The sequence below is a fragment of the Pituophis catenifer genome, unplaced genomic scaffold (genome assembly GCF_029215685.1).
Source record: "Pituophis catenifer annectens isolate HBS135680 unplaced genomic scaffold, rPitCat1.0.hap2 SCAF_1, whole genome shotgun sequence".
NCBI classification, from domain to species: Eukaryota; Metazoa; Chordata; class Lepidosauria; order Squamata; family Colubridae; genus Pituophis; species Pituophis catenifer.
In genome coordinates, this window is record NW_027256881.1 from 259,210,901 (window position 1) to 259,225,245 (window position 14,345).

At 34.0% G+C, this 14,345-nt stretch overlaps 1 protein-coding gene across 1 annotated transcript in view; it reads left to right on the forward strand.

Annotated features, from left to right (window-relative positions):
• The window catches only part of DCDC1 (doublecortin domain containing 1), a 274,909-nt gene that overhangs the window by 15,669 nt on the left and 244,895 nt on the right, over window positions 1-14,345 (forward strand). The window contains exons 7-8 of the mRNA XM_070935237.1: window positions 9,544-9,749; window positions 11,369-11,462. Coding sequence (XP_070791338.1) covers window positions 9,544-9,749; window positions 11,369-11,462 — 300 coding nt within the window. The remainder of the gene's footprint in view (window positions 1-9,543; window positions 9,750-11,368; window positions 11,463-14,345) is intronic.

The window sequence follows — 14,345 nt, forward strand, 5'->3', positions numbered from 1 at the left end:
TTGTAATAAAGTCTGAGTAAGCAGAAAGAGAAAAAGACATGTTTTTTTTTTTTTAATTTGATTTATATGCCGCCCTTCTCTGGAGACTCAGGGCGGCTTACAATGCGCTAAGCAATACACTAAGCAATAGCCTTCATCCTTTTGTATATTTATACAAAGTCAGCTTATTGTCCCCACAACTGGGTCCTCAATTTACCTACCTTAAAAAGGATGGAAGACTGAGTCAACCTTGAGCCTGGCGAGATTCGAACCTGCAGTAATTGCAGGCAGCTGGTCTTAATAACAGGATGCTTTTAGACCACTGTACTATCAAGGCTCTTGTTTTAGCTCCAAATAAAGATTTTTTAAAAAAGTAAATGCTTGTGGCTAATGAAGTAATCATGCATGCATTGTAAGAATATTCACTATGCAGAAAAATTTATCAAAGCCTAAACACAAATATGTAACATCTATCTGAAACACATGATTCTTTATAAGAAAATCAGCATTTTATACTATGGTTTAGATGTATTTATATATATAAAAAACAAGTTTGGAAATTATATTAACTCTATCCAATATGTTCTTGCCACTTTGTTTTATTATACCCCAAGGCATGCCTGCGCTACATTATTATTATGTACCTCACTGGATAGAAGTACTTGTGTTATGTTTTCTATGCTATCTACTTCTTTAATTAACTTCATTCTTTTGTTTACATTTGAATCACATTAACCTGTGCCCAAGGCTTTGATCTATCTTCTATTTCTTCAGAAGATTTGTTATATAATTAAAAAAAACGTGAATGCTAAAAATAAATTGCCATCTACTCTCTTCCAATAATTGGTAAAGCTTTTGACTTTTGCTTGATGAGAGAGGGAATGCATTAAGATGCTGACTGCATCTTAGTCTCTTAATAATTTGAAACTAGGTACATTTTTTCATAGTTTTGAAAAGTAAATTTCAGAGGACTATTGCTCACCTCATAGGAATAGCCTGACCTGAACAAACTGGTTTATCATGTCTTATCATGAGCATATATAACAAAGACTATGCAACTCTCAACTGCTTTAAGTAGCTCCTCCTTCTACAATCACTATTGATGTACTTTTTGTACTTAGGTAGTTTATATCTTATCTCAAGCAATGAGGAAATCAGTCTCAGTCAGCTTAATCAGAATATATCTTTAGCAGAAAAGCTTGCCTGCTTTGGGCAACATAAGCATCCCTCTTGTTTTTGCCTTCCTTCCTCCTGAAAGTAGCAAAGGGAACTTGTTTGTCCTGGATTACAAAAGATGGGATGTTTTTATTCAGGTGTCTGTGTGTGAGATGATATTTGTTTGACTGCAAATAACATCGTGGAACTACTACCTAATTATGTAGCTTCAAGCATCATGGTTATATCCTATATTATAGGAAACTCTGCTTAGTATTAGTCACAATTATAACTGATTTCCTTAAACTAGGAGGAGGGAGCATTGCCCTGAAGGCAACTCTCTGCTTGAAGGGAACCTATATTTTTGAAATTGGTGGAATTCAGAATTTATGCTTGCTATTGTCCCAATCTAGTGAATGGCAATAAATGCTCATCTCATTCATGTTGGTGAGAAGGTAGGAAGCTTAACTATTTTTCATTTTTCAAATGTTCATTGAAAACTGAATATCTAATAACAAATGATATCTTGATTAAATATGTTTTTAAAATATTTTTTAAAATTATATCATAAGTTATGCTAGTTTATGCACCTATGAAAATAATAGGCGTCTTTTTGGTTCCTTACTGTATGTGTTAATTTTATATTATGCAAGACATTCAATAATATTTGCTCCTTCTACTGTTTTCCATTTTCTACCCACCTCCCTTCCAGCAGCATCTAGTAGTTAACGAGCAAGATACTGGCAATAAGAGGCTTTTTCTATGCTTATAATCTTTCCCAGGATTTTTGAGCTTTCTTTTAAAGAGCCACTGATGTTGTTCCATATTGTTGGATAAGACTATTCAATAGAATGTAAGCATCGGTGATTTTTTCCGCCCCCTGAAATAGATTTCATGCCTACTTTCCCTGGATTTGAACCTCAGATTAGGATTTCCTAAATAATTATTCCATGTCTTAAAAAACAACAACAACGCTTGGTTTTAAGTCAGCTAATGTAATTATATTTTTTAAAATAAAATTTAAACATTGCTCAACTAAATGGCTATCAAATTTTTCATTCTAGCAACAGTTAACCATGTTTTATCTTATTTAGGGTATTTTCATAGCAATTTATATAGGTGGCAAAATTATTTTCAGATTTATTAGTGTAACTGTTTACATATTTTTTCTATTTTTGCTTCCTTGGTATATTTCGATGGGAAAAAAGTGTTTCAAATGATGGCTGTTATTCTATTTTGAAATTGACTCCTGGCTCACAGTTGCCCCACTGTGATTACCACAGTTCGAAGGAAATGTATGACAAGTTGCTATTAAAATTTTTTCCTCAACAACAAAAATGGAGTTGCGTGGAATTTGGGCCATTGTTAACACTTCTGTCATACCACTGCAATTGCGTTTCTCTTTTTCATTGTTCTTTTATATGTTTTGTCACTTATTTATCTGCACATCAGTCAAAGCTTTCTGGCAATTAAGCTTTCAAATTGCTTATTAGTCTAATTTCCTTCTCGATCTTTTGCTAAATACCATGGTTGCTTCATTTTTTACTATTATGGTGTAATATTTGAAACTTTCTTTAGGATTTCAAAAGTTAGTAAATGTTCAACATGAATTTCTGCTCCCAATATTTTCAGTCTCACAACACTGCAAAAATACATTTAAAAAAAATCTTGTTACAATTAACTGATAGCATTTACTTAATGATGTTCCTTTTGATAAATAAAGGAGATATATTATTTAATACTATTCATTTTATTTTACAAACCTAAAATTTTGAACGAAAAAATCCAAACAATTTCTTAGTAAATAGCTAAACCAAGGCTGAATTTCTAAATATTCAAGAATATTGCACAGAAATGTCATAGGCCAGTATCTTCTTCAGTTTTAACATTTTGATTTCAGTTCAGTTGCTACTTATACTAAAAACATATTTTCCATATGTTAACTGCTTTTTGAGTGGTTTCCACTGTATAGTGACTGTCATTAACTCTTTATTTATGCCTGTGTAGCCATTTTAACTGAGGTCTTGTTCAGATGCTACACATTGAGACCCCTCTTCTTTATTGCAAAAGTGGCAAGGATTAGGTTCCAGTAGGAAAATATTTTTCTTCAAATAATTACTTGGAAATTGTGTGTGTGTGCACGCGTGTGCAGAAATTTTACATTTACAGAGAAAAATAAAGACATTGCTGAAAGGAAATGAATAGGCAGGAGACAAATGGATGTTTCTGAAAATTAATGGTTGCTGAAGAAAGGTTACTACTTTAAAAAAAATTGACCATCATTGTAATATCTGATTATGATTTCTCCGTATTTTCATTCCAATCCTGTTCTGTTAGTCTTCCCCTTGGATCATCTTCTTCCAGCTTTGTTTCCTATCTTTATTTTCCTGCCTTTCTAGTGCAGCTACCCTTCCCCATTCTTTTTCTTGGTGCTTCTTATTTGCTCTTTCTGATGATTGGAGCATGCATGCATGTTTAAGTGCTTGGGAGAGATTTCTGGGAGTATTTTTGGTTGGTATCTGCACATAGGGACAAATCATTTTATACTTTAGTAATTAATTTTGATTTAATTTCAGTTTATTGTTCTTAATACTGCTTGTCCCTGCATTCAGGTACTTATTCAAGGTTTCGGCTCTTATCTTTGACACTTTTAGGGAAAAACATAAAACTTTGTCTAGTGCTTGAATCTAACAAGGTGAGGACACTTCAAGGCCACCAATTGCCACATAAAATATGGAATTATTAGGGGGGAAAACCCTTCAAATTTAAAGCAATAAGGATGAATAAAATCTCTATGCATTTAAAGTTGAGTGGTCAGTCAACAGTTGTGTTTAATGCTTTACTCTTGTCTGCAGCAAAAGTTCTAATTTATTTGACCCATGTTTGGATGTCTTCTGCCAAATTAACCCAAGAAAATGAACTAAATATCAAGAATTGTTATTCACTGATGAGCCCAGATGTGAGGTGTGGCTGCAACTCGCTATTGATATTATTCATTCATTTATTTATCATTCAGATTTCCTAAATAATATTCAAAGCAATATTTGAAATATGACATTATTGTACAAAGCAACCAAATAAGAAAAAGGAAAGTCAGAAATAAATTATAGCATTTAAAAAACTAACAGTATTTCTGAAACCTAGTGTAGTGTCATTGTTTTCAGATCTCTTGTCAACCCTTCGAGATGGACTAGGTCAAGAAATAGAGTTCTATTTTATTGACATAGGTTAGAGTAACAAAATCTTGAAAGCTTGACTATTTATTTCTCCCCCTCTTATATCAAAGAGAATTATGGCAGAGCCATTTTAACTTTCTGATATTCTCTTCTTTTCCCAGGTTTTACTCACTTTTGCTAAATTTCTTTTCCAAGGTTATCTCTAATTCTCTACATCAACCCAGCAACCATTAGGACCTGAGAAAAACAGCCAAGGAATAAGTCTGTCTGAGCTCAAAATAATAAAATTTGTTAGAAAAAAAGTCTGAAATAAAATACAATATTTAAGCAAGAAGAGTTGCTGTCAGATGTGGAATATATGTATACAATTCAAAGCTGTATATTCTGGCTTTCTTCCGCCAGTACATTTGGGATAACAGGGAGGATGCCAATCTGTAGAATAAAAGATGTGATCTTGGCAGAAACATGCAATAATTTCTCAATATTGTACAGTTCTAATCTTCCAGTGAAATTGATTTTGTGATCTGGTTTACATAGAGAGCCTAACACGTTTTTTAAAAAAGATGTGCCAGTGTACACCTGGATTCCATTTACATAAAAGTTACTAGTTATGAGAGGTCCTTGGAGCTCTCTGAGCTTGGTTGTTTTCTTGAAGACATTTCATTACCCAAACTAGGTAACATCATCACTAGCATTGAAGATGTTATCTTGTTTGAGTAATGAAACATCTGCAAGAAAACAACCAAGTGCAGAGAGCACCACGGACCCGTCATTTCAACCCTGAGCTACAAATACCCTTCCTTATTGTTACTAGTTATGTTATCCAGTATGGGAATCCTACAGTTACTAAAGTGTTAGATTGGAGAGAGTCAGTCAAATTCCGAGCTCAGATGACTTTGCTGGTTGACTTTGGGTCAATCATTCTTTCTCAATCCAGTCTACCATCTAGGGTTGTTGTTTGGGATAAAATTCAAGGAGATCCTGATATAAACTGTATTGAGGTGTTAGAGAAAAGCAAAATAAAATGTAATAAATAAATTTACTTTAAATAATGATCTTAATATAAAAATCCTATTATACTGTATTTTCAAGTACTACTTAAACTCAGAATGGAAGGAAAATGACAGATCTATCTAGCAAAGTGAAATATTTGGGATACTCAGATGCAATATAATAATTTTATTTACATACTATCTTTTCTCAACATGCAGGAGAAGTATGCTGAGAAGTATATTTTTCCTTGTATAGTTTTATTTAATGAACATTTTAAGGAATCCAGCTTCTTATTAGAATGGCATATTTTGAGGTAAATAAACTTATAAAATTTATGATAAGAATACACATTTCTTTCAGACTTTTAATTTTTTTTCTTTTAGATTTTCTATGGCATTTAACCTACTGAGTTTATTAATCTATTGTTTTATTTTCCCCAAATTATTTATAGATGGTATTTATAAAATTGTTTTTTAAAGTTAAAACTTGGTGCTTCAGTTTGCTTTTTTCCTACGGCTTCCTCATTCCTTTTCCAGTGTAGCAGGATCCAATCTGAGTCGGTTACCGGGACCAGAGTTTTAGTTTTCCAAGCTTTCAGACCTGCGCTGGTGGCCATCCTTAGGGATCTTCTTTCTCTCGAAAGAGAAGGAGAAGAAAGAAAGAAAGAAAGTTCCCTGAGGAACTTTCCCAGTATGAGTCTGAAAGCTTGGAAGACTAAAGCTCTGGTCCCAGTGACTGACTCAGCTTGGGTCCTACAACATTATCCTGAGACATGTATATTTACTTTTATTCATGTCTCTTTTAGTTTGTAAATATGTAATCACTCTCTACCCAGGACTGGTATATAACATGGTTAGTCATTATGCTCTGCATTTCTTTGGTCTCATTTCCAATTACAAATGAGGTTTTTGATTGTGTGTCATGAAACAGGCCAGGTTTAATCTTTTCCAGAAGTTTCTAATATACCATTATATTAGGTCAAGAAGAGCCCGGATGGATGCACTACCTCCTCCCCATTCATGCCAGAGGACATCCATTAACACAATCAATGCCATACCAGTCCCAAATCCTGGTCTGAACTGAAAGGGGTCTAATCTCTAGAGGCTGGAGATTGGATAAAATCTGTCCAGCTCAAGCAATGGTCCTTTGAGGAGGGGCACATCACCATCTCTTTAAGAGCTGGTGGGACCACTCCCTCTCTCAAAGAGGAATTACCTATTGCCTGCACCCACTCATACATTCCTTTCCATGAAGCCTTATGCCTAAATAATGCACTTACTGTATGCATACTATTGTTTGTGCTAATGTACATTTGACAGCACTTTATAATAGGTTATGTTAGGAAACAGACTGGAATGATATACAACATCATTTATGTAGGCTATTACATTAAAGATCCAGAAAGGCTATTTTATTTTCCCTCCCTCCTATACTCCAGAAAGTAGGAAAAAAATGATGAAAAGAAAGTATTAAATATTGTGAAGGTGTTGAAAAAAGGTAAGGTTAAAAATATAGATAATGTAATGGTTATATGTGTAATTGATATAATGACCAAAATATCGGATGCCGTTTTCTTTATGGGGTTGCTGTGTAATTACTTTAATATGTGTATATGAAGATAGCATATGTGCCTGACAGTTGGAAGAACTCTATAATTGTTCCTTCCCCCCCCCCCCCCAAAAAAAAAAAGGAAAAATAACAAAAGCCAATGCAAAAACTACTGAGGTTAAGTTTGTTGAATGCACTGGAAATATGTTTGGCAGAACTCTGATTGAAAGAATAAAAAAGTTGACAACAAACAAAATTTGGAAAGTACAATATGGCATCACAATAAAGAAGGAATGTATGGATCAGATTTCTGTTTTTAATAATTATTAAAAATGTATGATATGAGAGTGTACTACATATTGGTTGATTTAAAAGAAAGTGTTTGATAAACTGAATAGATTTGAATTCAAATTGAATCAGCAATTAGCCTCATATAAAGATGTGTTATCTCCCCTTGTTTAATATATTTTTGCTTAAGTGCATAAGGAATTCTTGTAGTGATGTTAGAAGTGTGCTGATTGAAGGCACATGTAGTTTTTGCATGAGGATTGCTTGATTTTATTTACAAGTCCCAAATAACTTATAAATAACAACAATAGCATACAAAAATGATATTACTGACTGGAAGTGCAAAATATCAAGATAAAATTAAAATAAGTCAGACCAAAGAAACAAAACTTTGTCAAAACAAAGAAAGTGTGACTTCACACTTCCCCTGCCCACAAGATCTGGGAGAACAACTAAGTTTTTAGTGATTTCTTAAGCAACACAAAGGATTGTGCTATTTTCACTTTTTAAAATACAAATTAAAATGAAAATAGTGGGAAAATGGGGATTGGAAAAGGACACAGAAAAAAGTGTAAGGGTAAAGGGGGAAAATCCCACTTGTGGTCATGAATTGAAGATTATCAAACCAATAATTAAATAATTTCTACTACCTTAAACTCTGTACTATGTATATGTACTACTTTAAACTACACGTAACATAGCAGTGTTCCAATATTTGAGGTGTTGTCATAAAGAAGATGGAATCAACCTACTCTCCAAAGCACCTGAAGGCAGAACAAGAAGCAATGGATGGAAACTAATAAAGGAGAGAAGCAACCTAGAACTAAGGAGAAATTTCCTGACAATTAGAACGATTAATCAGTGGAGCAATGTGCTTCCAGTTAACTTCCAATACTGGAAGTTTTTAAGAAGAGACTGGACTACCGTTTGTCTGAAATGTTATACAGGTTTCTTGCCTGAGCAGGCTGTTGCACTAGAAGACCTCCAAAGTCCCTTCCAACTCAGTTATTCTGTTATTCTTTACTAATGGTTTACAATGTAACATTTCAGCTGTAAATAACTGCACATTGTAAACTTAATTTGAAAAGCAACTTCTATATTTGTGTATGTAAGAGAGAAGAGATTGAGTACACTGGATTTTAGCAGCAAATACAATAGAGAAAATGGGATGTTCAAGTTAACTTTTCTAAAACCTCCATTACTTTTCTTGTTTGAATAGATCTCTGTTGTGCATGTATTATTTAAAAAAAGTAAAAGTGATCTGTATTTCTCAGGATAAATAAAGTTGTTATACTTTAGATTATTTACTACATGTAGTTTACCAACAGAAATTTCCTCAAATATTGTATCTATACAATGCATCACCTAAAATTAATCTCCAATTTTGTAATGCAAAAATCATCATGTTTATTATGCTATCTTTAAGGAAGTTGGTGTTGCCGTTAATACTTAATGTAGTACTTTATTTAGTACTTAAATAAAATAAAATACTATTAAGATGTTATATAGTTTTGAGTACTTTTCTTCTTGAATCTAATGAGGCTGTCTTTTTTGTCTTGATATTGTCTTGATATTCTTTTGTAATTAGTAAACATGCTACAAAAGTAAAATAGATTTTTCATCTTTTCTTCCACCTGATAACTCAAAAGTGTTTATGATTTTGAGACATTCTGGATGGGCCTACTAAAGGATTACTCTGGGCAGAAAGGCATTAGATAAACTATATAAATAAACTATAAACAAAGATCTTTAATCAAAGTTCCCACTTTGTCTAGAAATATATCTTAGGTTTTTCCTTGGTAACAAATACTTAATTTTTATCTTCCTAACCTTGCAAAAAATAGATAGATAGCCAAGGTAGCAGACAAAAATTATCAAGTATTTACCCTTTCGGATTTAAGTTTTTCTACTAAGATATTATGCATGGGGTCATTATTTTAGGAGAAGAATTAGGAAACCAGCTGTTAAATGGATCATTTGTATGAGACTTTATGAGCAGTATAAATCTAGACAAATGTAGCTCAAGGCTCAGAAACAAGCATCTTTGATTTTATGAAGCAAAGGTGAAGAAAAGTGCTTTGCAGATGAGAAGTAAAATGTTGCTTTCTGATCAGCTACAGAGGCATGCTAAGGTGAATTTTAATTATGACTAAATTGTGGTATTACTCTTTCATACCCTGAACATCTGTTCCCTTCAGGAATGATGATTTATGCAGGCTATCAATAGAGACAGCTTGCTACAGCTTATGTCACGGTTTGAGGAAAGATGGGGTCGTATTTCCAAAAATATCAGCTTTTATGTGGATAGCAGCCAGTGTGTTATTAAGGTAATAGGCGAAAGGGAGCATGATATGTTCGCTTTTAATTCTGAAACTAAATATTTACTTTACTTCTTTTCTTCCAGACCATCTGTTGTTAATGAAGAATGCAACTTGGACACTGAATGGTCTCATTTTTCCTAGAGATGTCAAGAGAAGAAAAGCTGAGCCTGTACTTTCCAAACGTATGAAGAAACTTATAGAAAAACCTATGATTAGACTTTTGGTGTTTAAGAACTGCATGGGACAGGATGGTTATGAAATAGCAGCATCTCCAAACCAAATTGAAAAGGTATATTGAGATGCGGCATGGCAAAATCCAAGTTTATGAAGAAAATTTTCACTTTTGTTTTATTATTTGTAATTGGTCCGTTAAGATATATGATTAGACTAGAGATAATTCAGCTGTGGAGGTTACAACAAAATTGTAGGTATACCTCCCATGGATAATTGAATAGATTCCATTATGCATTGTTATGTTTTGTTTGGATGTTTTACTGTATCATTAAATCCAATCTTTTGGGTTTAGATTTGGGATAGAGACTTGGGCTCATGCAATTCCATTAACATTTGTATGTGGAGAACTAGAATTGATCTACTGAGATTTTTGTAAGCATTTAAGTTTGCTTTATAATTCAGAAAACAAATCTGAAGAAGTTGAGCATTACAGAATTGGACATGAAAAGAAAGGGACATAGATGGTTAATAAATGGTGTCTGGAGCAAGTAAATTAAAAATGTGTGATACCTGGGCACCTTTTTCCCTTAAATAGGCCTAATTCCTCTATTCCCAGCTTTCACTTAAAAATATCTATTTTATAGAAAAAGGTCTGCTTCAAAGTGTTTTCAGTTAATGAATGAATAGACATAGCAATAATGAACATAACCAGTATAAAGATGGAAGTTGCACATTTGTTTGTTTCATGTTGAGAAGTGTTTCCTATAATTTCATATAAAATATCAAATTTATTGAAATGATAATTCAGAATTTTAGAATTTGAGGTAGCTAAGATTTGGTAATAATGCCTGTATTTTGCAAAACCCTTCCCCCAAAGGTAAAAGTAAAAGGAATGGGTTAAGACATTTCTAACTCTTTTCTTTTAAAAAAAATGATGAGTTCTAAAATATTTAAAAATGCTGTTTCCAAAACATGCAGATAATAGCTATTTTTATTATACATTTGCCTAAAATAGCAGTCCCACAAAATAGTGCAGTATTATCTCCATTCAGGGCTGAAGGGTGGAGGTTACAGTAATTATGATGCCATATATACTCATGAATAAGCTTATTCATGGATAGGCCTATTCTTTAATTTTTAATCATGTATGCCACTGCAGATAAGGTGATCCAAAAAATGTTTGTATGTTTTAATTTTCACAATTGTCCCATCCATGGGTGATCTACAGATTATCCATTTTTAATGGTATCTGGATAAACATTCAAATGTCATTTTAAACAAACAGCACTCCTTAATAGCACTGATGATATTACCTAGTTAAGGTAATGAAATGTCGGCATGAAAACAAGTAAGCTCAGAGAGCACCAAGGACCCCTCATTTTAACTCTGAGCTAGAAATATTCTTCTTTAAATGTCACTTTATCTACTGATGGCTTATTTGTGAATATATATATATATATATATATATATATAGGATATATGGGTAGTTTAAAAAGAATTACCATATATACAGATAAGCCCATCCGTGGATAAGCCAAACCCAATTTTTGTAGTTTATTTTTGCACTTAAAATTCTCAGTTTATTTGTGAGTGTAGGGTATATGGTAATTCCAGTATAGTGAACCTATTTCCTGTTATGTTTTATATTTAGCTGTTTATGGTATCTATCTGTTTCATTCTAAAAAAACAATAATATTTAAAGATTAATGATTCTGGTTTTGATTTTGTTTTAAGTTTTTAGATATTTGTACCATGCGACTGAACCTTATTTCACCAGCAAAGTATATATACAATATGCATGGCGAAAAAATGGAAGATCTCCTAAATGGTAAGAATTGCACCATTTGCTATTATAAAATAACAAACAACAGCAGCAGTAGTATGTATGAAAAGCAACCAGTTCATGCATGCATAAATGTTTGAATGCTAAACATAAAAAAGACTTGTAGCTTTATTGGGGGGCAATGTAGCCTATGATTTCAATAGTAAACTGAAATTTTCATGTCAATCAAATCATATTATTTATTCAATGACCAGATCAGTTTTCAAGAGTTTTCCTATAAAATCTCTTGTACAATGGGAATTTAACTCATTTAAGGTTGCTACTTCTAGTTTCCATCTGAATAAATACTAATTTTTCACCATTCCTAATTGGAGCAGCATCATTATAAAGTACCTTTTGGTTTTTATTTCTATGTGTATGTATGTATTTAAATTATTTGGCTGTACACAGGTAAGGACAACTTGTATAGTAACTGTATTTGGTTGAAAGACGGAAAAAAAACGCCTCAAAAGGTCTAGATCAGGGTGTCTAACTCGTGGCCCACGGGCCAGATGCGTCATGTGCTGGCCATGCCTATCCACATTTTAGCAAAGGGGAAAAAAGTCACAATGCATCCCGTGATGACAATGTGACACCGCGTTTGATACCTCTTGTCTAGATCATTGCAGCAAAATTAAGCATCCACAAAAATAAGTGCATTATTGGATTTCTCATAAAAGTTAATTTGGCAATGGTATCAATATTATAGAGTTAAATTCCTATATTGTGCTTTACATAAGCCCAACTGAACCTGTTAGTGCTACGGGACCTCCTACTACCACCAATAGCCTCCCACCGGCCAGTACGCTCTCATAGAGAGGGACTCCTCCGGGTGCCGTCAGCCAAACAGTGTCGACTGGCGGCCCCTAGGGGGAGAGCCTTCTCTGTGGGGGCACCTACCATCTGGAATGAGCTCCCCCCGGAGATACGGAGGATCCCGGATCTGCGCTCCTTCCGCCGTGCTGTGAAGACCTTTTTATTCCATCAAGCGGGCTTGGCCTGATCTCTTCCCTTTTTAAATATGTAAATTTTAATCTGTTTTTAAATTATTGGGGTATTTTAATTTGTCTGGGCCAAAAAGTTTAATTTTGATTTTATCGGGTTTTTAAATTTTGTGTATTTATGTATTTTATTGTTGGCTGTTCACCGCCCTGAGTCCTTTGGGAGTAGGGCGGTATACAAATCAAATAAATAAAATAAAATAAATAAATAAATTTGCCAAATAAATACCTCATGTTGAAAGTGCCAATGGAGCTTGGGTCTCTCTCCCTCCCTCCCTCCCTCCCTCCCTCTCTCTCTCTCTCTCTCTCTCTCTCTCTCTCTGTGTGTCTGTGTGTCTGTGTCTGTGTGTCTGTATGTATGTGTAAGAGAGAGAAAGATGTTTTTCTAACCACAAAAATGTAGCTAGACAGATAAAACAGATGATTTCCATGTTTTATTAAATGGACAAATATAAATAGTTAGCAAAAGTGTGTCAGCAAAGTTTGGAAGGATTATTTAATACAAATATTCTTAACAAATGTCCTCTAAGAGGTGTGAGAGCATTTAACTATTATAAGAATTGATGAAGAGAGTCACTATTGTTGATTTAAAAAATCGAAGTGAAAATGAATAAATGTCACTTTGCGATTGCCATCTACAATGCTTCTAGTATGTTTGTTCTTATCTGAGAAAAAGACAACATATATTTGTGACATGCTCATAGCAACATTTGAAGAAATAGTTTCAAGGATTGGAGCAGTAATTGGATACATTTCAATTCATGAGAGAAGATATGTGTTAGATCAAAGGATTAGAACAGGAACTGACAGAGAAGAAACTGATCTTCTTGAAGAAGAAAATCAAAGATATAAGCTCAATGGAAGAGAGTGACAATCAAAATAAGGAGTAGAAGTTAATTTGTGTCATGGGAATTTGGATACAGTTCTTAGACCTTTGCAGGAAAAAAAGAAGAGAGAGTAAAGAAGCATTTGAGGTCAAACAGGAGACAGGAAAATGGACCCCTGTACAAGGTTGAAGATGTAATGAAACTGAATATTAAAAGACAATTATAAAAAAATAATGAAAAATGTTATGGTATACAGCAAAGAACTGAATAAAAAAAATCTGAGGAGATGGGCAGTTCAAACAATACGTACATACATACATACATACATACATACATACATACATACATACATAAATTGAGTAAACCTGTTGGCTTGTGAAGATTACTGTCTGCCAGTAGCACAGATTAGGGTACTAGAACAACTCCAAAAACTTGTCCTCGATTTATGACCATTCAATTCGCTGATACTCAGTGCTATAAAAATTGACTTATGTTCTGTGCACAAAGTTATGTCCATTGCAGTGCATCCACAGTCATGTGATCAAAATTCAAGTGCTTGACAGCCCACCCACAATATACCACAGAGGTGCTTCAACTCCTTCTAACCCCCTATTCCTGCCCATCTATGCTCTTTAGCTGCCCTTCATCTTCCTTTGTGGAGCAGCACACAGAATTGCATGGTTCTGGGACTGCTTGCTACTCCCTGGGAAGCTTCAGCCTGCCCAGCAAGCACCAGGAAGTGTTCATTGACACAGATGCCTTCTCTCTTTGTTCCATGCAGCAGCCTTTCGCTTTTTTGTGCCCAGCCATCACGGCCAAAGCAGAAGTGACTCAATGCCTTTGCTGTCTCCTTTTTGCTCCTTTGTTGATTTCTTTTTGCTGCCTTTGACCCAGCTTCTCCATCAAATGCTTCCTATACATGGTTCCCTGAGCCTTCGGATGCTGCATTTTCCTTGTAAAGCTGCACTGTCTTTTCAAGGAATTAATACTCAAGTATTATGTTCAAGTCTGGGCCTTAGACCTTTAACTTTAAGAAAAATTCAGACAACTTGAAAGAGGCT